This window comes from Rattus norvegicus, chromosome 16, assembly GCF_036323735.1.
Source record: "Rattus norvegicus strain BN/NHsdMcwi chromosome 16, GRCr8, whole genome shotgun sequence".
NCBI lineage: Eukaryota > Metazoa > Chordata > Mammalia > Rodentia > Muridae > Rattus > Rattus norvegicus.
In genome coordinates, this window is record NC_086034.1 from 6,654,902 (window position 1) to 6,680,382 (window position 25,481).

Here is a 25,481-nt window from a genome sequence, read left to right on the forward strand (position 1 = left end):
CCAGACCGCCCTGATAGCCTGTGTCACCCGACGCTCTGTCACAAAAAGCCCTGGAGTCCCGGTCATGGCCACTAGGAGAGACGCCGCCCAGTGGCTCACTGGCCCGCGCATGGGCCGCCTTAAGCTAGCTTCCTCCTGCCTCCAGTGAAGCAGATCAAGGCACAGAAGGAAAGTTCAGGTGATTTCCATTCTCTAAAGCTACTTTTGTGTCTACTTAGTTCCACAGAAAAAGGACCTCTACGGTAAGCTTGTCTGTACAGGAGATAGAAGAAAGCTAGCCTCCAGCCACCGAGTGGACATCCAAAGCCTGGAGTCTGCTGGACAAAGTTCAGCAAGCTAAGGCACGAACTCTTAGGGCCTACCTGGATATCCTGAATGCACGAAGAGCCCATGGAGCTGGGGGAGTGGGGGTGGGGTGGTCTAATAGATCGGGGTGGCTTTTTTTTAAAGAGATCGCACTGCCTGCTCGTGGGTAAGCTTGGCCAGTGTAGGAACTATGTGGTTCTGCCCAACATCACCTAGCTAGAGCTTGCCTAGCCAGCGGGACATCACAAAAGGGCTAACAGTGGAAGGGTTTCCCTGTACGGTTACAGGTGCCGGGACCACGTGAGGTCAGGGAAGACCTGGTCAGATGGCCGAGCAAAGGGAACACTTTGTAGAGGGAAGCTGTGGTCCATCCCATGGGGTTTGGAGGACAGCTTTGTTTGGAGGAGAGAGGAGTTCTTGGGAGCCTGTGATCAAAAGAAGAGTTGCTTCTGCTGCCCCCGCACCCCCCCCAAGCAAAGCAAAAGGGGTCACTGTTGGGCAAGGCCCCACCCCTGTTTGATGGAGACGGTCCAGGTGTGTTCCCTAGGTTTCTTTCTAAAGAGATCACACCTCTTTGTTGCTGGTACCTTGCTGGCCATTCTGGGAGAGGTGATTTAAAGTTCTTTGCTAAAGGTACAATTCCAAGGATAAGGCCGGAACATGGCGGCCATTAAGGATCAGGCGGGCTGGGCAGTCTCGTCTCAGGCTCTCACGGGCTGAACTGGGTTTCAGCCAGGTTGTTCCTTCCGCAAGCTCTGAGGAAGAATGACTTTCAAATTCATTTAGTGTTGGTTAACCTCAGGTCTGGGGATCTGGTTTCCTTGCTGACAGCCAAGGCCAAGAATAACAACCCTGGGGGTGTCCGCCTCTTTTCTCCCATGGCGGGTCTTCTTCAAAGCCAGCACCAGAGAATCTCTCTTGTACCACAGGCCTCACGTGCTTCAGTCTCTCTTTCTGGAAGAGCCTGACCCTGTTTCCAACACTCCCCCTGATTAGGTCAGTCTACTGACTTGCCATCACTCACTTTGAAACAGCCTCAGCTCAGGCTGCTGTCAGGTTCTCATGACCTGGGACTGGCCCTGACCTTCTGATTTTCCTTCCTCTGTCTCCCAAGTGCTGCAGTTTTAATCAAGCGCCCCTGTACAATTCAATATACAACTCTCTCTCTCTCTCTCTCTCTCTCTCTCTCTCTCTCTCTCTCTCTCTTTCTCCCTCCCTCCCTCCCTCCAGTTTTTCTTTTTTCGGGGGTGGGGGGTGGGGGGGATGGGACACGGTTTTCTGTGTAGCCCTGGCTGTCCTAAAACTTGCTCTGAGGACCAGGCTGGCCTAGAGCTCAGAGATCCCCCTGGCTGTCTCTAGTGCTGGAATTAAAGGCATGTGCCACCACTGTCTGGCTGGCAGCACCCTACTTCCACCCCCCAAGGTCATTACCACATGGACAGAGTGACATACTCTTTGTATTACAAGTTCTCAGACTTATACTGGGGTAACCCCACCAGGCAGCAGGAAACACTTTGCTAACTACTCCACATACTGAAGGAGGACCCTTGTTGGGGAGGGCTGCTGTGTCAAAATACCACAGCTCCTAAATGGCACCCACTCCTGATTCTGTAAGCCAGAAATCACAGGACAAGATGCCAGCAAAGTCAAGAGCTGAGAAGGGCCCTCCTGGGCTTGTAGACTTCCATCTGCTCAACGAACTTTATGTCAGAAAGAAAGCCTTAGGAAAACTCTGTGGTCTCTTTTTATACATATATTAATCCCATTTGCTCAGACCCTCAACCCTCCTGGCCTTATCACTTCCAAAGCTTCAATTTACTTCCTAAGACTATTTGGAGTTAAGAGTTCAGCATGGGTGAACAACCTGAGGCAAGTCCCAGAGGATCACAAGTTCTAGACCAGCCTGAGCTACACAGCCAGAACTCAAAACAGTGGCTGCTTACCCCTCCCCCCAGCACCCTGTGGGCTAGTCCCAGTTGGCGTAGCTCTGGCTGGGATCCTGTTGGCCACTTTAGAGACTTTGAGCTTAACTTTACAGTTTGAGATGCCCCAGGGGCTGGTTAGGTAAAGTACGCTGTGATGATCCTTTCCTGGATCTGCGTTTGGTCAATTTCAGGAAGCACCGACTACCCGATCACAATGTGTCGTTCACATCATGAAAACAGCTCTCAGTGCTTTGTCCAGTAACCTGTTTCAGGGGTGGCAACCCTGCCAGGCTTTCAGAGGCTCTGAGAGGAGGGGCTTTGGGGAAATGATCCAAACACGCAAGTTCTGCCTCTGCCACTGGGATGGCCGTAGATGACCCCAGAACCTGACGAGACTGCTGGAAGGTAATGGAGTTGTGGAAGTTGCAGGCTAGCTGAAGAAAGTGGGTCAGTGGGGAGCGTATCTTTCCCTTCCTCCTCTGCTTCTCGGCCACCGTGAGGTGAACAGCCTCCATTATCTGCTCCTGACGCCATAATGTTCAAGGCTTGCCTCAAGTCCAAGGCATGAACTAAAACTAGGAGCTAAAGTAAATCTTCCCTTATTTCTCTCATGTATTTGTCACAGTGATGATTAGGGGCTGGAGAGGTGGCACTGGGTGATATTCTAGGGCAGGGATTCTCAACTTTCCCAATGCTGTATAAGTCTTTAAAACAGTCCCTCATGTTGTGGTGACCCCAACCATAAAATTATTTTCATTGCTATTTTATAACTAATTTTGCTACTGTTATGAATCATAATGCAAATATCTGATACCCAGGATGTCTGATATGTCACCCTGTGAGGGTCGAGGCCCTTTCGATAGGTTGAGAACTGGTCAGACAGAATTGAGACAGAGGACCTAGGTTAATTTCCCAGGACTGCACGGCAGTTAAGAATGTCTCCAGTTCCAGGGGCTCCTGATGCTGTCTTCTAGCCTCTGTTGGCTAGAAGGCACACATGTGGTATACAACATACAGAACACCTATACACATTAAATAAGAAAAATTTAAAAAGTCTGATTAACACAGGTGGAATGCCTTAGTCAAAAATCCTGAGAAGTATTTTGCTTAAAGATTCCACTGGTGTTTAATTTATTTTTATTGCCCTGTAAAGGTTTGTTTAACCCCACACAGTGGGAGAAATATGCCGCCTGTGTTTGTAATCTGCCTTATTACCACTCCCTCAGGAGGAAAATCTTCCCAGATAAAACTCACAGCTCCGTGCTTCCCAGCTGCCCTTTAGAAGTGGTGTAATCTGGGCGGGACGACAGCAAAGACGTGTGTCAGGCTAGGCTTGCGCTGGCCTGGTCCTCCCTGGTTGGGACATCTCCCAGGGCCTGTGTGGATGAAGTCTACCGTCCTCTGTGACCCTCCCTTCTGCAGCCCTGTCACATTGCTGTGCCTGTGTTGTCCACATCTGATGTCCGGGGCAAGCAAACGAGCTGAGCTCCCACAGAGGGGCCCATCCTTGGTCCTCCCCTCGAGCCTGAGCTTCAGCGTGTTTCCATTTATACCCACTTGGTTTATTTACTAAACGCTCAGTGGCAGCCCCAGCATCTCCCGGTATCACATTTCCGTCTTCAGCAGGACAGCTGTGCTGATGGTCCTTGGAATCTTTTTCATGCTAGGCAGGGTGACACATGCCTTTAGTCTCAGCAGGGTAAGCGACATTAAATGTTAGCCTTTTTTTTTTTTTGGAGACAGGGTCTAGCTATGTAGATAGATCAGATTTGCCCTCACAGAGATCCACAAGCTTCTGCCTCTTGGATGCTGGGATTAAGATACTCAGCTAATATTAGTCTTATCTGCCAAGCACTCTAAAACTTTTGTTTAGCACAAGGAATTCAGAACTTGTTCACTCTCTCACCTTGTAAGATTTCATTGTGTTCATCTATTTATCGCCCCCATCTTGTGACAGCTTAATGCAGATGTTCGAATTCCCTCCCACCAATAAAATGCTTGTTCACATCTAACCCATTCTTGGAATCTCTTTAATTTTCTTTTAATTTCTTTTAAAACTAGCCAATCTTGAAAGACTGTGAGGTTGGACACCAGCTAATGGGGGACACACACAGTTACTACCTGCCCTGGGACAAAAGCCCAGGGACTGGAGAGATGGCCTGGCAGTTAAGAACACTGGCTGCTCTTCCAGGTGACTCAGACTCTATCCCCAGAACCCACGTGGCAGCTTTAACAACCTTCTGTCCCAGGGGGATCTGTCCCAGACACACTGCATGCGTGTGGTGCACAGACATGAAACACGCAGGCAAAATGCTCCTGGACATATACTTTGTTTTTGGTTTTGTTTTAAGAGCTTCCTATCCTGGTGTGCTTGGTAGCCCATTTGGACCTTGCCGGGTCCTTTTTGCAAAAATAATGCTCTTTCTAAGCCATATTCACTGTGTGTTCCTCTGGAAATTCATTATGGCAGCATTTAGGAAGTAGAAGCAGGGGGTTTCTGTGAACTCAGGCCAGTGTGGTCTACATAACAAGTTTCAGGCCAGTTGGGGTTATATAGTGAGACCCTTGCCTCATTTTTTTTCTTTTTCTCTTCAAAATTCTGGAAAACCATGGAGTGAGTGAGTAAGTGTGTGTGTGAGAGAGAGAGGAAGAGGGAGAGGGAGAGGGAGACAGAGAAAGAGAGATGTCTAAGCGCTGTGACTGAGTCCAGTTTAAAGGTGCAGCTCACCCAGGCAGGGAAGGCATGGCAGTTGGATCAAGAGAGTGCCCTCTTCTGGACGAATCAGGAAAGCACACAGTAGGCCGTCAACACTCAGCTGATGTTCTCCTTTCCCCCCTTTAATTCGGTGTAGGACCCCAGCTCCTGGGACAGTGACACCTACCCTCGGTGTGGTTCTTCACTCAGTTAAATCTCTCTAGAGACGCTCTCCTAGGCTGGCCAGAGGTGTGTGTGTGTCTCAGAGGTGATTCTAAATCCAGTCAAGTTTATCATGAAGCTTAGCGATCACAAATACAGATGGTGGGAGGTAAGGAATCACTCAGCTGTCTGTCCATTTATCTACCTGACAAATACTTACTGGGTATTTAGCAGCTGAACACCCTCAGATGTCAAGTGACTTCTGTGAACAAAAGGCATGGACTCACCGCCGTTATAGAGCCTACATTCTACTGCAGAGTCAGGCAAGAAAAGAAAAACAACCTACATCTGGTTTGATCAATGCTGAGGAGAAAAACAGAGGAGGAAGGGTCATGGTATGGAGGTGCCATTGTGGTTAGAACACAGGCTCTTAGCATGCCCAGACCTGAAGGGTATCAGACGACAAATCACATGTGCCCTAGCTTTCAGGGAAGACCACTTTAGTGACTGAAGCATTGTGTGCAGAAGTCCTGAGGTGGCAATGTGCTAAGGGAAGGCAGGAGTGGGTAGAGTAAGGAAGAACGGGTGCAGGAGAGAGAGCAAAGCAAGGTAAATCTAAGACCTGCAGTGTGGACTACGCAGTGCTGGCACGTGGGGGCAAGGAATTCAGATTTTATTCTAGTTATTTACATACATGTATTTACTCATGTATACGTGCACACATGTGTGCCACCGTACTCACAGAGGCCAGAGAACCCCTCTCAGGAGTCAGTTCTCTCCTTGTACTGTGTAGGTAGGACACACAGTTTGTCTGGTATTGGCTGTTGGCAGCAAATACCTCTGTCTGCTGAGCCATCTCGGTGGCCCCTATATTTATTCTAAATGAAGGATCATGTGACACATCTAGTGGTGTAGATGAAATTCTCTGGGACAGGGCATAGCAATTAGTCAGGCAGAGAAGGCCCAAGGCCAGGTACAGAGCCATACCCAGGTAACATCCCCTCAGCCCTATGGACTCCTGCAGCCATGTGAGATAGGGAGGCAGATATAATAGACATAGATACCCCAATTGCTGGTTCTGCACTCAACTCAAAGGCATCTGTTCATTTCTGTGATTTTGTAACATCAGCGTGTTACCAAACTGTCCTGCGCTGTGGCCGCTGCCCTCTGACAAGAACCTTCATTTGTGTTAGAAATTGAATTAGACTCAGGTCCCTTGACTCACAGGAAGGTCAGGGCAGAGAACTCAGCAGGAGGTGTGTGTGGAGGGTGTGTGGACTTGTTAGGGGGTGTGTGCATGTGACTATGTGGGTAGGCATGCACATGTGTGTACATGTATGTAGAAGTCTATGTTTGAAGCCTCTTTCCTCAATTATCTTCACCTTTTATGTTTTTGGGAAAGGGTCTCTCCCTAAACATGAAGCTCATTGATTTGCTAGGCTGGGTACAAACCAAGACTTGTAAGTGCAGACATTATGGAAAAGTCCCAATCTGTACAACGCCAACTTAAAGATAAGAGGAAGCTGGCACAGAGGTTAGAGCGCTGCTCTTCTAGAAGAGCCAAGGTTGCTTTCCAGCACACGTCACGTGGCTTATAACTTTCCTGTAACTCCAGCTCCAGGAGATATGACACATCTTCTGGCCTCCACAAATACCTACAGATATGTGGCACATGCTCATAAATAAAACGGAAACTGAATGTTTAGAAAACAAACTCACTTCAAAAAGAAGAAATATTTTTGAGCCAATAGTAGTGGCACACATCTTTAATCTCAACACTCAGGAGGCAAAGGCAAGCAGATCTCTCTTTGAGTTCAGGGCCAGCCTGGTCTATGTACAGAGCTCCAGGACAGCCAGGGTTACACAAAGACCCTCTCAAACAAACAAACAAACAAAACAAGCAAACGAGCAAAATCCCTGCTAAGGGGGCTGGGGATTTAGCTCAGTGGTAGAGCACTTACCTAGGAAGCGCAAGGCCCTGGGTTCGGTCCCCAGCTCCGAAAAAAAGAACCAAAAAAAAAAAAAAAAAAATCCCTGCTAAGATGTTTTTGCTGCTTTGGGGTTCCTATCAATGACATCGGTTTTTTGCCTTTTGTTTTTGAGGCAGGTTCTCACGATGTGGCCCTGACATCCTGAAACTGGCTGTCTGTAGATCACCTTGTCCTAGAACATTCAGAGATCCAGCTGCCCCTGCCTCCTGAGCACTGGGATTGAAGATGTGTGTCACCGTGGGCAGAGTCTCAGGTGACAGGCCACCTGCTGACATTAGTTGTCTCCTGTTAAGTGGTACCAGAAGGATACCACACCTCTGCCCTGCCTGATGTTCTCAGCTTCCCCCAGACTGGTTTTCCTTACTCCTCTGAGGTGTCTCCACTTCTACCCTTGACCTCTCTGGCTTTGAGGACATCATGAGAACTACTCTACTGGGGAAATAGCTTCAGTCCTAGTTTGGACTGGTTTGACACTTGGCTTTGAGTATTCCTGTCTTGTCTTAAACAACAGGGGAAAATGCTATCTCCAAGCCCCCTTTCCTCTTCCCCCTCTCTCTCCCCCTACCCCTACTCCTCTTCTCTTCTCCTCCCCTACTCCCTAGGTAGGGGATCAAACCTGGGGCTTCACACATTCTCAGCAGGTACTCTAGAGCTAAACTATAGCCCTATGCTTAAAATTTGTAAAAACTTTATTATAAAAAACACCACACGCCAAAATTACCCGGAAGTCCACACATCTCAGAAAACGTCTACAGGGTTCGAATGCCATTCTCAGTGTGGAGCTGCACACTGGACCTCACACCTCCCTACTGAATATACTCTGTGCACTTACGCACCGGTCTTAGTTTGGGTTTCATTTCTGTGAAGCGATACCATGACCATGGCAACTCTTATAACAGAAAACATTTCATTAGGGCTGGCTTCACGTCCAGAGATTTGGTCCGTTATCTTCATGGTGGGGAGCACAGCAGCATGCAGGCAGACATAGTGCTGGAGAGATAGCTGAGAATTCTACATCTTGATCTGCAGACAGCAGGAGACACTAGGAGCAGCTTAATCCTAGGAGCCCTTAAAGCCTGCCCTGACAGTGACCCACTTCCTCCAATAAGACCACACCTACTCCAACAAGGCCACACCTCCTAGTAGTGCCACTTCCTATGGGCCAAGCATTCAAACACGTGAGTCTATGGGGATCATGCCTATTCAAACCATGACCACCAAAACCAAAAAATCCATGACAGGGTTAAAACTAGGAAAACAGTTAACGTTATATCCTCTGTCATTATTGTGTTCATCTTTATCCAGTCCTCCTCAGCCCCTCACATTTAGCCTTTCTTCTCTTCATGCTGTGCTGTGTCCACATGTGCGCTGGTTTACAGGTATGTATATATATTATTGGCAGGTTCTGAATATGAAGGAGAAAATGGTGGGGTTTGTTTTCTGAGCATATTTCTAAGTCAAGATCTTACTATAAACCCCACAGTTTGAGGCTGGTCTCAAACTCTCCTGAATGCTGGATTTTCAGCCCTCTCAGCATGCCTGCCTGGAGTACCTCTAAACTCTACAGCTTAAAGCTGACCGAATGCCAGACAGGATCTGCATGGAGTTTGGGAACAAGAGGGGACCTTGTAAATGGAGAAAGCCTACAGGTTGAGAAAAGGAGATGTTCAAAGTAGATCCTAGAGGCCCACGGTGAGGCCTGAGTCCAGGTTAGAAACGGAGAAGAGGAAAGCCGGGCACACACGTGAAGCAGGAGGAGGCCTGGGTAAGGCAGGCACTGAAGCAGAAGGCCAAGGAGAGCTTTCCTCCCCCAGGAGGATGTTTGTGCAGGGCTAGAAGAGATACCTGAGGAAATTAACAGTTGGGAGTCAGGACACCTGCACCTCAGGGCATGACTAAGCCAGAAAAGGGAAAAGCGAAACAAAAGTCACAGTTTCCACGGGGGAATTTCCCAGAACAACCAACAATAACTGAGGAACCAACCCCCTGCAGGCCTTGCTTCCTGCCCAGTTTATGAGGACTTCCCTGTGCCCCCTCACTTTGTGTGCACATGGAAGAGCTACAGCTGTGGCATTTCCAGGAAAGAAGAAATTTTTTTCAGGTGCTCTACCCACAGAGCAAACCCTGGGAGTGGGGTAAGGTCTGACCGTACACAGGTTGGCCTTAAACTCAAAGCCATTCCCTCTCCTGAGCCTTCCAAGTACTAGGAGTGCAGTGTGTGCGCCTGTGTAAACACCATGCACAGCAGCTGAGCAGGTTTTAGAAATGAGTGGCATTTCATCCTGGAGAAGGGTTTTACGTCCAAAACGGAGGGCAGTACAGTTCCCCTGCCCCACCATAGCATGTGTGGCTTCCTCTACCTAGACTCAGCTTCAGTGGGTTTTGTTACCAGCCTGGGCTAGCCTTCAACTTACTCTGGAATTCAGGAAAGCCTTGCTATGTGTTGTAATGCTAAGTGCAGGCCCCCTGTGACCCAGAGACAAGAGAGTGACACTATGTGACCTTGACCCCCAAGTTATTTCTGATTGGTGAATAAAGATGTTCACAGCCTATGGCTGGGCAGAGAACTGAGATATCTCACCTATTTGCCCTGAAATCATATAAAAATTATTTATATGATCAATGAAAATAAAACACAGCTTGGGCAAAAAAAACAAAAAAACAAAAAAACAAAAAACCAAAAAACCCTAAGAGCAGTTTTAATTCCATCAAGCTCTGTGGTCACCAGTTTAGGTGGGGAGGAGAGACCATGAGGAGAGGGAGAAGAAGGGAAAATGGAGGAGAAAGACACCATGGGTTAGGAGTCAGCCCTGAGGGCAGGCCAATTGGAGTTAAGAGCAGCCCAGATGAAACATAGTAATAACTCAGGGTTATCGATAGGGAAGTAGAGTGTAATAGCATAGGGCATAGATATCCGCCCGGCTCTTGTGCTGTTTAAGGCTTGTTGTAAATATGAAAGTTGTGTCTTTTATCTGGAAACTGAATGATTGAAGGTGGGGTACAAATCCTGGATTGGGATTAAAAACTACTACAAAAACAGTCTTCCTGCCTTAGCCTTCCCCGTGCTGAGATTACAGGCAGGCGTTTTCCTTGCTTGTTTTTTTTTGGGGGGGTGGGGGTGGGGTAGGGTATTGTTTCCTGGAGAGAAAATCAGATCACTCTTGGTATCAGACAGTCTTTGGGCTTTATAGCTATAATCCCAGCTCTTTGGATACAGAGGAATTGTCAAGAATTTAAAGCTAGCCTGGACTACATAGCAAAAAACAGGCCAGCCAGGCCTTATCTAAAGAATAAAGAAGCCGGGCGTGATGGCTGTGGTGGCTAGTCTTATGTCAGCTCGACGCAAGCTAGGCTCTGTGAAAGGAGGAAATGTCTCCATGAGACCCAACTGGAAAGCATCTTCTTTGATTGATGGGGAGGGTCCAGCCTACTGTAGGTGGTGCCATCCCTGGACTGGTGGTCCTGGGTTCTATAAGAAAGCAGGCTGAGTAAGCCATGGAGAGCAAGCCAGAAAGCAGCACTCTCCATGGCCTCTGCACCAGCTCCTGCCTTTGGGTTCCTGCCCTTTGGTTCCTGTCCTGGCTTGCTTCAGTAATTATGGAAGTCCCAACTTGCTTTTGCTTTTGGTGTTTCATCACAACAACAGAAACCCTAAGACAGTGGCATATGCCTTAATCTCAACACTTGGAAGGTTAGCCTGTCTACATAACAGGTTCCAATGCAGCCAAGGTAACATAGTGAGACTCTGTGCCAATCACCAAAACAAAGAAAACCCGATCTATGGATTCTGGCAAATGTCGAATGACATTGTTTCCCGCTGCTGTTAAAAACCAACCAACCAACCAAACAAACAAACAAAAACAAAGGGCTGGAGAGATGGCTCAGTGGTTAAGAGCACTGGCTGCTCTTCCAGAGGTCCTGAGTTCAAATCCCAGCAACCACATGGTGGCTCACAACCATCTGTAATGAGATCTGATGCCCTCCTCTGGTGTGTCTGAAGACAGCTACAGTGTACTTACATATAATAAATAAATACATCTTTAAAAAAAAACAAACAAAACCCAACTAAACAAACTTAGGTGAGAAAGGGTTATAGTCCTGTTATATCAGAGGCATCAGGGTTGCAGGAACTTGAAGCAGCTAGTCATGTGACATCCATAGTTGGGAGCAGTGCATGAATGCTGTGTTCAGCTCGCGGTCCACTCTTACACAGTCCAGAGCTCCTCCCACCCCCTCACTGCAGTGAGACAAGTAAAGCTGTCAGCGCCCCCAGCTGGCCCCCACCCCCAAGCTGTGTGACTTGAGCTCTCCCGTGCTCTTCTCAACTCCTGAATCCCTAAGTCATTTCCAGGCTACACACAGTTTAGTTTAGAATGGGCTTATATCTTAACGGTCATCCTAGCCGGGTCTGTGGTATACAGTCCTGGGATCCTGGGAGGTGACACAGGAGGGTCAAGAATTCACAGCCAGCAACGGGCTCTGAGATCATGTGTAAAACAATCATAATTAAAGATATAAACGAACAATGTATTTAGTAGCCTGACCTGCCGGCCGTGCAGCTCTGCTCAATTGCACCTTTTGTGTGTTCAAAGCACAGCCTGCAGTCACTAGCATCCAGCTTAGTTTGTGATAAAGCATGGACTCCATTCTGTAAGTCATCGAACACTCTCCTGAGAGTGAAACAGGACATACTGAAAGGCATTCTGTCCTGCCATTACTAAATCAAGCTGAAGTTAAGTTAAAAAACCACTCACTCAGCAACAGGAGGACTGTTTTCCTGACTCCTCGATGCTGCGTGGGCCCTCTCAGCTGGACATGACTTTTCTGTCACTCCAGGACATACCTTTTTATCTTATTTGACCAAGAGGGGCGTGGCCTGTGGATCCTTCCCTGTGGTTTAGTTTGATTATCACTTTAACTATGAGTCCATTTTCTCCTTCTACCAGCCCTGGTTTTGATTTTTGATACCAGGTCTCATGTTGCTCTGGCCTTGAATTCACAGTAGTTCTCCTGCCTCAGCCTTCTGAATGCTGGAATTATAGGTATATAGATGAGGCTGGTCACGAAGTTATTTCTTTTTAAGGTAGGGTCTCTGTAGCTCTGGGTGTCCTAGAACTTTTTATATAGACCAAATTGGCTTATAACTCATAGAGATCCTCCTACCTCTGCCTCCTTGGTGCTGGAATTAAAGGTTTACAGCACTATGTGGGGAAGTGGACCTCGCCACTAGACAGATAAGGCTGAGTGAGCTCAGACCCTGTGAATCTCAGAATTGAGAATGGTAGGAATAGAGCCATTCCCTGCCTACATCTACCTGCTCTGGAACAGTAACCATGACACCCCACTGATGGGACCGGGACAATTAGTCACATAGTGAAAACACCTGGCATCCCTCCCCATGCAAATAGCGTAGCACTAGCATCTCAAACTGAGCCAATAGGAAACCTCTACCCCTAAATCCCACCCTCTCCCTCCTCAATGTGTAAAAAGTCCTTGTCCTCATGGAATAAAGTACACAAATTATTTTACCAAAACTGTCTGGGAGTGGCTGTTTTACTGAGCTGTAACACTTGGGGAAGGGTTCTCTATCCCAAAGCATTCATCGCGGGGCCTTAGACCTGCCTGGCAGGCCATGCTCACACCGCTGCCACCCTTGCTGATGACACTGTTGCTGCCACCACCCCTACCAGTAGCAAGACCTCAGCTACCTTTCCTGAAGGCTGCCCAAACCTTGTTTCTCTTCTAAGAGCTGTAAGACTTCTAGCTGACTGAGACCCATTGAACCCATTCGCTCCTGTTCTGCAGAGGACAGAGCTCCGGATGGTTGTGAGACATCGTGTGGATGCTGGGACCTGCACCCGGGTCCTCGGGAAGAGCAACAAAGTGCTCTTACCTGCTGAGCTGTCTCCCGAGTCTGGCCATGAACAGTCTTGATCCTCCTGCCTCTACTTCAGAAATGCTGAAATCACAGGGATGTACCACTACATCTGTTTTAAAATATTTGAAATTTATTTTAATGAATAAGTGAATTATTAATTGCATTTCGGAAAACTGAATCCAAGGCCTCGGACTTGCTGGGCAAACGCTCCTCCACTGAGCTCCACCCCTGGGCCTGAGCACGGAGTTTTGAGTTGAGCAGGGTGGGCTTCGGCCTCAGCTCTGCTATCTGCTGCTACATATCATATCCATAGGGGAACCATTCCTTTCTCAATATAGTCCCCATCCACTAAAGGCAGGAGTGATCACATCAGAAGTAACAATGTGGTCCCAATAAAGAGCCAGCCATGATGAAATCGGCAGATGAGCCTCCCAGAGAGGGTAAAGTCTGTACCATTTGCCTCAGTCTCCAACTCCTATCCACCAAAGAATGAACTAGACATGGTGATGGATGGATGGATGGATGGATGGATGGATGATGGATGGATGCATGGATGCATGGATGCATGGATGCATGGATGCATGGACAGATAAACGGGTATGTGAATATATTCCTGCAAATAATAAAGGATGTAGGGTATTTACATTATATAGAAGCATTTAATAACTTTCACGTGAAATTTTGTTCCAGAAATCCATCTCATCCCTCTACATCTGGTAATATATAAAATCAAGTTGGGAGGGCGGGCTGTAGTGAAACATACCAGTAATCCCAGCCTGCTAGTGGATGGAGGCAGACTGATCAGTTTGATCTACATAGACATTCAAAGACAGTTCAGGCTACAGAGAGATCTCGTCTCAAAAACATCAGTGATAAAAATTCTTAACACTGGAGTTGGTAATCTACAAGAGGGTGGCAGAGCAGGTGGGCTGAACACATTACAGAGGTTAATTGCTGGGGGGTGATCATGGGTTAACAGGGAAGGTGGGAAGAGGAGTTGCCCTGTAGTTACTACAGTTTCAGAATAAATGTAGAGAGTTTGTTTTTTGGCAAGTAAACACTGTTTCTGGGTTGCAGTGACAGATTCTGGCTAGAGGCTTTTGGGGACAGCTCCTACAATCAAGCACAGCCGTGCACACCAGATGGCTTTCTGGTGCCACTATCGCTCGCCTCCCTACCCCCTGCCAGCTAGGCTCCTGCCTCCGTGGTTGGCCCATGATAGTCCATTCTCCCTACCATAGCCACAGTGGACTTCCTAAACCCAGTCAGACCTGATGACCCTTCCTGCTGACCACTTCCTGTTCATCATAAACATATAAACTCCTTGGTGCCCACCAGCCCTGAGTCAAACGTGGCCTGCACCTTGCTTTCCTACAGTCACACTAGACCTCTAGGCTCCCGGGTCTCAAGCTGCCTCCCTGTGAGGTCTTTGTCTCTGCTTTTCCCTCTGACTGGCAAGGTGACTTGCTCTTCCTCATATGGCTGGCTCTCCCTCTGTCTGAGTTATTTTCCCAGAATGCCCTTTCCTGACTTTGGGAGCTAAAGCAGCTCTCTTCTCCAGTCCATTCTCCCATTTGTTTTAGGACGGTTTTGGGCTACTGGCACCCCCGTTTCTATGCTTCACCCCTTGTCCCCAGAAAGAAATGGTCCTACTGGGTGCTGAATGATGACACAAGTGAGTACGTGGAGCATGGACAAGCTCACACAGCATTCTACCACCTCTCACTGTGCTTTGCCTAGTGTGGGGAGAGAGTGCTCCTCCAAGGTGGAGAACCGTGGGCCAGGGAGGACGGAGCCCACAGGAAGCACTCTTTTCTCACAGCACTGGGCAACAGGCAGTGACTTGCACAACGGTTTGTTCCCTGGCTATTCTGAAACCTCCCAAAGAGTTGGCAGGCATGGATCTGGGGTGTCGCTCATCGGTACAGTGCTCATCTGGCAAGGCCAAGAGGGTTCACTCCCCAGCACCCACAAAAAGTAAAAATACTGGGCAAACCTTGAAGGAGCGGCTGAGTCCATACTCCCAGAATCCCATTCCAAGCCCAGAGAATGAATTTGGTAATCATCTATGGTTGACATGACTTGTTGGCGTTCCTGTGCCCAAGGGTTACACTCCCTTGCATAAGGACTGGTGGTAATCAGGAAAGATTTGGCAGCCATGATATTCGACATTAGGTGCTAAACAGAATGGAACTTACTGGAAAGATATTGGAGGCTCACAGAAGGAGGGCCTGGCTCAGTGAAGGTGGAGAAAGACTGTGTGGGTGATCACGGGAGACAGGAAGGCAGGCTAAGAATGGCAGTGGCAGTAGGCAGGAACCCCATGCTTATTTGGAGTCAGTATCTGCCAACTGAGGGAGCAGTGCAGTTTCCCCTGCCCTCTCCTGCACAAGAGCCGAGATGCCACACCACCTGTTTGTCAACTGTCTGCAGCAGGCCTGGCTGAATCTAGACCTGCCAGCCTGGGAGCAGAAAAGTGGGCCCACCACGGCTGGCTGGTCCTGGCGGGCGTGGTCACAAACATGCAATGCTGGTGCATCTGGTGGCCCTGGTCCCTGAGGCAGTCAATTTAACACTGTGCATCTTATGGACAAACTGGACCAGTGGAATGTCTGCATCTGGCTCTCCCCTGCCTGAGGGAGCCTACTGTTAACTTCCCCAGACCCTTTCAAACTGGCTGAGGTCATGCTGGGAGTGTCTACCTTCCTGTTCTGCCTCCTGAGTGCTGCGATCGTACAGCCTGGCCTATTCTAGAACTAATTTAAATCACAGATCCTAATAAACAATAAGAATCTTTGGAGATGAAACCTACATTTTTTAAGATTTGTTTTTACTTTTTGTGTGTGGCTGTTTTGCCCAGCATACAGCCATGGTTAAGAATCGCCGGTGCAGCCCAGAGCATCATGTACAGGAAACACTTACGGGCTTGTTAATACATAGAATCTAATTTAGTAGGTCTGGCTGGGCCTTGAGACTGCTTTTCCAATAAGCTCCCAGAGATGCCAGCACTGCCAGCCATGGCTCCCACTGTGCAGCAGGATTACAAATAACGTCATAATTTTCTGAGTTTTAAAGATCATATGGAATTCAGCCATTTAAAGAGTATGTGGAATCCACGCAGCCTCTTACCCGGGTGTGTTCTCGATACCCAATCTTAATTACTTCTCAATCAGATTTTATCAATTTGTGGTCGTAGTCAACGTTCAGTGTGAGCTAGCCCTGGTGGTGCAGGACTCTGTTGCAGGGGTGAGGGAAGAGGATCATGAGTTCAAAGCTTGCCTGGGCTACAGAGTGAGTGTGAGGCCAGCCTGAACAACTTAGTGAGATGCTGTCTCAAAACACCCAGGATAAGAAAGAAAAGTAAATAAATTAGACTGTGGCTGTAGCTCGGGTGGACTATTCACCCAGCATTCATGAGACTTTGAATCCCAGCACTAAAAAAATAAAATTGATGAAGGTGATCTTATGAGCTGCAGAGAGGGACTGCTCGTGACAACTGCATTTGGGGGAGGGTTAAGATAAAGCATCTCTGTGACCCAGGATGGCCTGAACTCATCCTTATCCAGGTTGGCCTAGAATGTGTGGTGATCCTCCTGAATCCTGGTATTACTGGAGTTCACCACTGTGCTCGGCTCAGTTTTAAACGTGTGTGTGGGGGTTGGGGATTTAGCTCAGTGGTAGAGCGCTTGCCTAGCAAGCACAAGGCCCTGGGTTCGGTCCCCAGCTCCGAAAACAAAACAAAACAAAACAAAACAAAAAAACAATGTGTGTGTGTGTGTGTACGTGTGTGTCCTCATGAGTTTGTGTGTACCATATGCACGCAGCGGCCAGCAAAGGTCACAGCATCCCGACACTAGAATTACAGTAAGCTGCCTGATGTGGAAGCCTGTCCTGGAACCTACTATGCAGCCTCAGAGGTGACCATCCTCCGACCTAGTTTCCTTAGCGATGGGATTACAGCCCCGTGCCATGTGCTCAGCTGACCTTGTTCTATCTGTGGAGAAACTGAGGCCCAAGTGGACAGGAGAAAACATTACCCAAGAGCCAAGTCTTGGAATCCAGACATGTCCCTTTGACAATTATCACTTGGGTCTTAGGAGCGTCTTCCTTCTCCAGCTTCCCAGCAAAACTCCCTATCCAGAGGAGGTGCTCTAGCCCTGGCCGTGAGGGAGCGGAGGACAGGAGCCTCGCTGACTTGCAAAGGAGAGCTCTGTGAAAACTGGCCTAGAAACCAGGTTAGTCACCAGGGCTGTCACTGCCACACACCTCAGACCGGGTGGCTGCAGTCGCGTCAGGCTGTTTTCTTAGTTCCTAAGGCTTCAGGGCTGCTGCAGGCAGCTTTGCTTTCTCCAGAGGCCTGGCTCCCTGATGTGCCCAGGGTCACTTTCCCACAAAGTCCTTGCACAGCCCTGTCTGTGCACATTCATTCTGGTGCCTCTCCTAAAGGCTCCAGTCTTATTGGATTAGGCCTCCAGACTTCTGACTTCACTTAGTCTTCGTTACTTCTGTCCACTTCCACTGAGTGACTACATCTGTGGCCCTCGGCCATGTCTCCCACTGTTTCTTTGAAAAGAAGTTTGTGTGCAGCCCAAGCAGGTCTCTAACTCACTGTGTATCTGAGGAGGACCTTGAACTAAGTACCAATCTCCACTTCCCAGTTACCTCCCAGACACAGCCAGGGCTGCACTGTAGGAACTTGAGGAAGATACAATTCGGGCCATGACCAGAGCCAAGTGGATCGGTGTAGCCCCAAGAATAAGCATAGCCTGGCCTATCAGTCCTGTTCAGGAGCTCGCCGTGTTACTTGCCAAGCTCCCATTTCTAGCTTGTCCTTCTAGTCATTTATGCCACAAATATTTACAACAGAATCCTTTGCATTTTTACGTTGTCCCAGATTCCCTTGGACTGAAGTTATGAATGATTCCATGTGTGTGCTGGGAACCGACCCTGGGTCCTCCAGAAGAGCAGCCAGTGCTCTTAACCACAAAGGCAACTCTCCGGCCCCTGTACTGAGTTCCTTCGAGTCTCGTTCTCTGAAGAGGCTGTGCCCACTAAGAGCCTGAGGCTCTCGACCTCAGCTCACCAAACGGTAACGCTGTGGAGAGATGGGATGCTGCAGACCAGAGCTGACGATGCAGGGCTCTGCTGGGCCCTTCCAGTGCTCAGGGGTCTTCAACCTCTGGGCCTTACCTAACCAACGTCCTCCTGACCAGGAGAGATCGCAAGGCTTGACAAAGGAAGGCTTCATGGCCACCTGAAGCCGGAAGCTAAGACTGCAATAAAGTAACATTTACGGGTTCAGCCCCTGGATGGGGGTGGGCTGGGCAGGGGTGGAGGTGGGGTGGTGACAGGGATGACACTTAACGGTTAGAGCAGAAATGACCTTGCACATCTACAACTCCTCTAACCCTGATTCCACGGATGTGTTTGGGAAACACAATGATTTGCGCCATGTCTTTGTTTTGTTCTGTAACTGTGACAACTGTGACGGTTCCTGTCGTTTCTTCCATGGTGGGACTTGTCATTCAAGCTAACGTGAAACCATGGTCCTAGGCCAGGAGTTCTCAATCTGACCCCACTGGTGGGGAGCATATCAGAAATCCTGTATGTCAGACATTTATATTATAATTCACAACAGTAGCAAAATTAGTTATGAAGCAGCAATGAAATAATTTTATGGTTGGGGTCAGCACACCCCGAGCAACTGTCCTAAGGGTCACAGCATCAGGAAGGCTGAGAACCACTGTTCTAGGCCAAGACCCCTCACCTTTGACCATAATAAATTATTGTCTTCTGTTGGTGTTGCCAGGTGCTGTGCCAGTGACAAGGACACGGGCACTTTAGGCACTGATGGCAGTGCAGTGTGGCAGAGGTGTGGCTCAGTTGGGCATGGGCCATGAAAAGAGCGGCTCCCAGCCAGACTGACAGGACACACTGTTAGACCCAGGCATGGCGGAGGGTTTCCTAGAGGAGGTGACGCTGGGGCCCAGCCTGAAAGGGGTCATGCGAGACAGCAGAAGATTAGTTCGGAATCTGTTTAACCAAAAGGCCTTACTCGACTAGTCTAAGGCCGAAGGGGAACTTAGTTTACTCCAGGTCTGGTCCACAGCTCAGAAGACTGCAATTCACTGCAGACGGTAGGGCTTGCAGAGCATGCTCAAAGCCCTGGGCTTCATCCCAAAGCTCCACGTAAGCTGGATATGATGGCTCAGGTCTGCAGTGCCAGCACTCTGGCAGAGGTAGGAGGGTCATAGACATAAGGCCGTCTTTGGCTCTTATTGAGTTGAGGCCAGCTTTGGGTGTGAAAGACCATATTTGGAGGAAAAGGTAGACAAGGAGAATCAGGACGAGGAGGTAGGAGTCTTAGGTAAAAATATAAAATCTCATGGTCCCTCCCAGATTCTCGGAGTCAAAGCCACTACCAAGCAGGATCCTGAGTGGGAGTGGATGCCGAGATTTGGGGGTTGGAGATGAACCTTAATTGTAGCCTCGTGTGCATGAACCTGGCTCAGTCCCTAGCACTAGATAAACCAGGCATGGTAGTGATCCCTGTAATCATAGCACTGTGGAGGTAGGGAAGGATGATCTCAAGTTCAAGGCTATCCTAGCCACAGAGTTCAAGGCCAGCCTAGGCAACAAGAGTTTCTGTTTCAAGACAAAACAAAACCACCAGATTCTGTGTGGGCCTTTCTAGTTCTTTTTTTTTTTAATTTATTTTATTTATATGAGTACACTGTAGCTGTCTTCAGACACACCAGAAGAGGGCATCAGATCCCATTACAGATGGTTGTGAGCCACCGTGTGGTTGCTGGGAATTGAACTCAGGACCTCTGGAAGAGCAGTCAGTGCTCTAACCACTGAGCCATCTCCCTAGCCTGCCTTTCTAGCTCTTTTCATTAGTCCCTTTTCGTTGCCATGGCTCAGCACCAGCTCACTCTTCCCAGACCCTCTCTGTTTTCTTCCCTCCCTAAGCATCTGACACCCTTGACCGGCCACCACAGGAACCAGGAATGAGTGTGGTACACATAAGTACACACAGGTTAAAAACTTCTACACATAAAGAAAAATAAATGAATATTTATTTTTTAAATGCAACTTGCTGGGCGGGGCCATGGCTCAGTTTGTAAAGTCCCTGTCACAAAAGTATGAATTCTAAGTTCAGAACCCACCACCCACACACAAGCAGGGTGCAGGGCACACATCTGTACCCCAGTACCAGATTGGTAGATTTCAGTAGTTCATTTATCCAGCCAGCCTAGTAGAATCAATGAACTTCAAGCTCAGTGAAAGATTCGGTCTCAAAAAATCAGGTGGAGATGGCTGTGGGGCCTCTCAATTTTAATCCACACTGGGAGGCACAGCCAGGCAGGTCTCTGTGAGTTTGAGGCTAGCCTGGTCTAGGTAGGCCAGACAGGGATACACAGAGAGACTCTGCCTCCAAAAAAGTAAGCCACATACACCCCAAAACCAACCAACTAACCAATCAGAAAGCTCATGAAAAAATTAAATGCATATTTTTAAGGACTCCAGAGATGTGAGAGAGAAAATGGCCCAGATGACATTTCAAGCAATTTCCTATAAGTAACTGTGAGTTTATATCTGCAGCAAAAGAGACAGGGGTAACGCAGACATCCTTCAACAGAGGAGTGGATACATTTACACAATGGAGTACTACTAAAGCTATTAAAAAACAATGACTTCATGAAATTCTTTGGCAAATGAATGGAACTAGAAAATATCATCCTGAGTGAGGTAACCCAGCCGCAAAAGAACACACATGGTACGCACTCACTGATAAGTGGATATTAGCCCAAAAGCTCAAATTACCCAAGATACAATTCACAGACCACATGAAGCTCAAGAAGCAGGATGACCAAAGTGCTTCAGTCCTTCTTAGAAGGGGGAACAAAATAGTCATGGGAGGAAATACAGGGACAAAGGGTGGAGCAGGGACTGAAGGAAAGGCTATCAGAGACTGCCCCAACCTGGGGATCCATCCCATATGCAGCCACCAAACTCAGTCACTATTGCTGATGCCAAGAAGTGCTTGCTGACAGGAGCCTGATATAGATGTCTCCTGAGAGGCTCTGCCAGAGCCTTACTGATACAGATGAGGATGCTTGCAGCCAACCATTGGACTGAGCACAGGGACCTCAATGGAGGAGTTAGAGGAAGGACTGAAGGAGCTGAAGGGGTTTGCAATCCCACAGGAAGAACAACAATATCAACCAACCAGACCCCCAGAGCTCCCAGGGACTAAACTACCACCCAAAGAATACACATGGACAGACCCATGGCTCCATCCGCATATGTAGCAGAGGATGGCCTTGTCTGGCACCAATAGGAGGAAAAGCCCTTGGTCCTGTGAAGGCTCATTTCCCCAGTGTATGGGAATGCCAAGGTGGGAAGGTGGGAGTGGGTGGGTAGGAGTGGGAACATCTTCATAGAAGCAGGGGGAGGGGGCATAGGAGAGGAGGAAAGGGGATAACATTTGAAATGTAAATACATAAAATATCCAATTTTTAAAAAGGGACAGTGTGGTCGCCATGCTGTACCTGCTGGTGGAACCCTCTTTTCCATGGACTCAAAGACCAGGAATCCCAGGGCAGAGTCCACTTCCTTCTCACCCTCCACCACAATGTTTCTTCTTCACAGACCTTATTGTGCCATTTCTTCTCAGAAGGTCTCTATTCTGTGAGGAAATTAAGATCTGGTGTTTATTTCAGATTTCACATTCACAGCAGGCTCAGTTTCTAGACAAAAATATATAATTTAGTGTTGAAGGAAGAGTTTTGTGTTTTCTGGCACTGTTGCTATGAGGGGCATATGGGACAGACAGGGAACAAATCCTTCCTGCAGCCTGAGCTCTGGGCCTGCCCAGCTGAGCAGTGTGGTTCTCACAGTGCACAGAGGTGCCGGGAGCTGGAGGCCTGATTCCCCTGTGGCTCTGCTTACTGAGCAATCCTACCCAGGAAGACCTAAGGGGCGGAAAGCACCTTCCACCAAAGGACCGCACCAAGCTTTGAGGCAACACACTTACCCAGGGCTGGCTACTAAGTTTGCACAAAGGTTCCAATCAGTTAATGGTGGCCCACCAGCCTGCGTACCAGAAGAGTAATTCAACACGGTCTAACTCATTTTTCTGTACTTCACAAAGTCAGTCAAAAACGGGCAATGAACAGTGTGTGTGTGTGTGTGTGTGTGTGTGTGTGTGTGTGTGTGTGTGTGTCTGTGTCTGTGTATGTGTCTGTGTGTGCGCGCACGCATGCAGGTGGGGGGCACACACCAAGGTTTACAGGCCATCTGGCAGGTTCTCCCTCTGAGGCATCTTCTGCTATGCAGAAGCACCATGCTAAAGAAGCCAGGAATGCCTCAGCAGACACAGTGGCTGGTCCCTGTCACTTTCCTACTGGAGGTAGTCATGGTGAGCCGTTTCTGACTGTCATTATAGGAAGAACTGAAAGTTCCTTCCCTTTTCCCAGTGGTTTGATGGCTCCCTGCTGAGTGTTGATGCTCACTGTAAAGGGACAGGCCCTGTTGCCATGGTGCAGAGAAAGGACCCTCACACAAAGTGATCACTCTGCCTGCAGGAGTGCTAGGCTCAGCTTCTCAGATGTCATGGCTGACTTGGAAAGTTGTGTCTTCATATCTCAACCCTCCCAATGGCCCTGACTAGTCTGATGCTAAGGGCTCCTTTCTTTCCTTTGAGACAGGCTCTCCAGTAACAATAGGCTGGTCTCAGGCTGCCCATCCATTGCCTCAGCCTCCCACACACTGGACTATAGAGGCCCAACCCTTACCCCTACTACAGTCAACATCTTTTTATTGTTTCAGGAGTGGGGAGGAGTTAGGATAGGGTGTCACCAAGTAACTCCAGCTGGTCTGGAAGTCTCTTCCTTTCTGCTCTCTGGATTCCCAACCCCCATACCCGTGCCCCTCTCTTTTCTGAGACAGCCATGTCAAGTGGCCCTGGATGGCTTGGATTCATGTAGCGCAGGCCAGTCTCCAATAAGCAATGTTTTCAAGTGGTCCTCACAAAATCAGGAAGCTTCTGTTCACACAAATGTAAAAGTTGATTAAATGAAGAGACAACCCACGAAATGGAACAAAAGCCTTGCTAGCTAGTCATCTGATATGGACTGATATCTAGAATATAAAAAGATTCCTGGTGGGGTTGGGGATTTAGCTCAGCGGTAGAGCGCTTGCCTAGCACGAGCAAGGTCCTGGGTTCGGTCCCCAGCTCTGGAAAAAAAAACAAAAACAAAAACAAAAAAAAAACTTGAAAAAGATTCCTGTCGGGGTTGGGGATTTAGCTCAGTGGTAGAGCCCTGGATTTGGTCCCCAGCTCCGGGGGGGGCGGGGGGGGGAGAAAAAGAAAAAAAAAAAAAGATTCCCGGTACCCACATCAGGTGGCTCAAAACCACTTGTAACTTCCAGCTCCATAATATCTGATGCCTCTGGACTCTATACACATACATGAACAAGCAGACGCACGCATGCGTACACGCACACACACACACACACACACACACACGCTTTAAAAATGTAAAAATACGGGGTTGGGGATTTAGCTCAGTGGTAGAGCGCTTGCCTAGGAAGCGCAAGGCCCTGGGTTCGGTCCCCAGCTCCGAAAAAAAGAACAAAAAAAAAAAAAAAAAAAAAAGTAAAAATACAATATACAAAGGGCTTTAAAAAAAACCAAACCCTGATGTGTTTGTGAAAAGATAAAGAGAGGATATGTCCCGGGTTTCGGCACCAAGGTTGTATTGATAAAAAGATAAAGAGAGGGGGGATATGTTCTGTGAGGTCTGAGGAAAGGGGATGCTTCAGTGGGCTCATGCTGAGACATCCCTCCCCCGAGGAACCAGCCACACAACGGTATAGTATAGAATAGAGTTCACTCAGAGCATGGGGAGGGGAGTTAAGAGGGTAGTGTAGAGATAGAGAGAGAGTTGGGAAGTAGAGGAGTAGAGGCCGGCCATGAGCACGTGGAGAGAAGGGGCAAAAGGGAAGAGGGGAAGAGCAAGAAGGCAAGAGAGAGCAAGAGAGAACAAGAGCAAGAGAGCGAGGAGGGGGCAAGCAGCCCCTTCTATAGCGTCAGGCACGCCTGGTTGTTGCCAGGTAACTGTGGGGGTGGAGCTTAGACAGAATGCTAACAAACCCCACAACTAAAGAACAAGAAATTAGGGACATCAACTGATAAGTGGGTGAATGAAGTGGATAACTATTACTCGAACGGTGAAGTACAGAGCCTGGAAGGTGCCCAGCCGGGAAAGCAAACATCAGGGCCTGGGCTCGCACCAGAACCCACGTGAAGCAGACGCCTGCCACCCCGCTGCTGGGAAGACAGAGACCAGAGGATCCCTGGAACCCGCTGCACAGCCAAACTAACCCAAGTTGTGACCCCCAGGCCAATGAAAGACTCGGTCTCAAATATCAGGCCTAGATGATACCTGAGGTTCTCCTCAGGCCTACACACACACAGACACACACACACACACACACACACACACACACACACACACACACGCGCGCGCGCGCGGCTATCCAGGCACCTCATAGGTGAACACACACTCACATTTCAAAAAGATGAAAATACAAATGGTCAATGTAAACACACAAAAAAAATTCAACCCTTGCATCAGAGAAATGAAAATTAAAACATTAAGACTCGGGGCTGGGGATTTAGCTCAGTGGTAGAGCGCTTGCCTAGGAAGCGCAAGGCCCTGGGTTCGGTCCCCAGCTCCGAAAAAAAGAACCAAAAAAACAAAAAACAAACAAAAAAAACCATTAAGACTCTAACTTAGCCCAATCACAATGGCAATCACCATCAAGGAAACAAGTCAGCAGTGTTGGTGTGGACACAGACAAAAGGGAACCTTATATACTGTTACTTGGAATGTAAAACGCTAGTCTAGGGAAGGTTATGGAGGTTTGTCAAAAAGCTAAAACGTCTTCCATCTGACTCAGCTGTGGCTTTCCCTACTTTGTGGGTTTTTCTTCCACACGTCACTGTGGGAAAGCTCTAAGTAAGGTGAAGCCCACCATAGCCTGGGGCAAATGGGAGACTCCCCTGTCAGCAGGTTTTCGCCTTCTCTGATCTGTCTGGAGGATTCTAAGCCACCGGACTCACATCTATCTGAGAAAAGTTGTGTAGCATGAAAACCTGGAGTTCTCCATGCTAATGAGGTATTGAGATGGGCCTGAGTATTCAGCCAATGAGCTTCCCTTCCTGGGCATCCCTTCCCGAAAAAGGAATTTAAAAAAAAAAAAAGACTTATATAATGTCTTAATGTATATGGATACACTGCAGCTGTCTTCAGACACACCAGAAGAGCGCATCGGATCCCATTACAGATGGCTGTGAGCCACCATGTGGTTGCTGGGATTTGAACTCAGGACCTCTGGAAGAGCAGTCAGTGCTCTTAACCGCTGAGCCATCTCTCCAGCCCCTGAAAAAGGCATTTAATTCCTGGTTCACCCTGTGTAAACTGTATACATTCATGTTTGTCACCAAATAAACC

The 25,481-nt window shown here is 48.3% G+C and overlaps 2 protein-coding genes and 1 long non-coding RNA gene across 3 annotated transcripts in view; 1 reads left to right on the forward strand and 2 right to left on the reverse strand.

Moving 5' to 3' along the window:
* The window catches only part of Sh3bp5 (SH3-domain binding protein 5), an 86,648-nt gene extending 65,025 nt beyond the window's left edge, over positions 1–21,623 (reverse strand). Inside the window, exon 1 of the mRNA XM_039094174.2 lies at positions 21,513–21,623. The gene's annotated coding sequence lies outside the window, so the exon portion shown is untranslated. The remainder of the gene's footprint in view (positions 1–21,512) is intronic.
* On the forward strand, positions 57–9,065 carry LOC134482449 (uncharacterized). The gene is made up of 2 exons (XR_010058558.1): positions 57–178; positions 7,196–9,065. It is a non-coding gene; the product is annotated as an uncharacterized LOC134482449 (long non-coding RNA).
* The window catches only part of Mettl6 (methyltransferase 6, tRNA N3-cytidine), a 37,415-nt gene continuing 25,003 nt past the window's right edge, over positions 13,070–25,481 (reverse strand). The window contains exon 6 of the mRNA XM_063275136.1: positions 13,070–21,649. Within this exon, the coding sequence (XP_063131206.1) occupies positions 21,645–21,649 (5 nt within the window). The 3' untranslated portion in view covers positions 13,070–21,644. The remainder of the gene's footprint in view (positions 21,650–25,481) is intronic.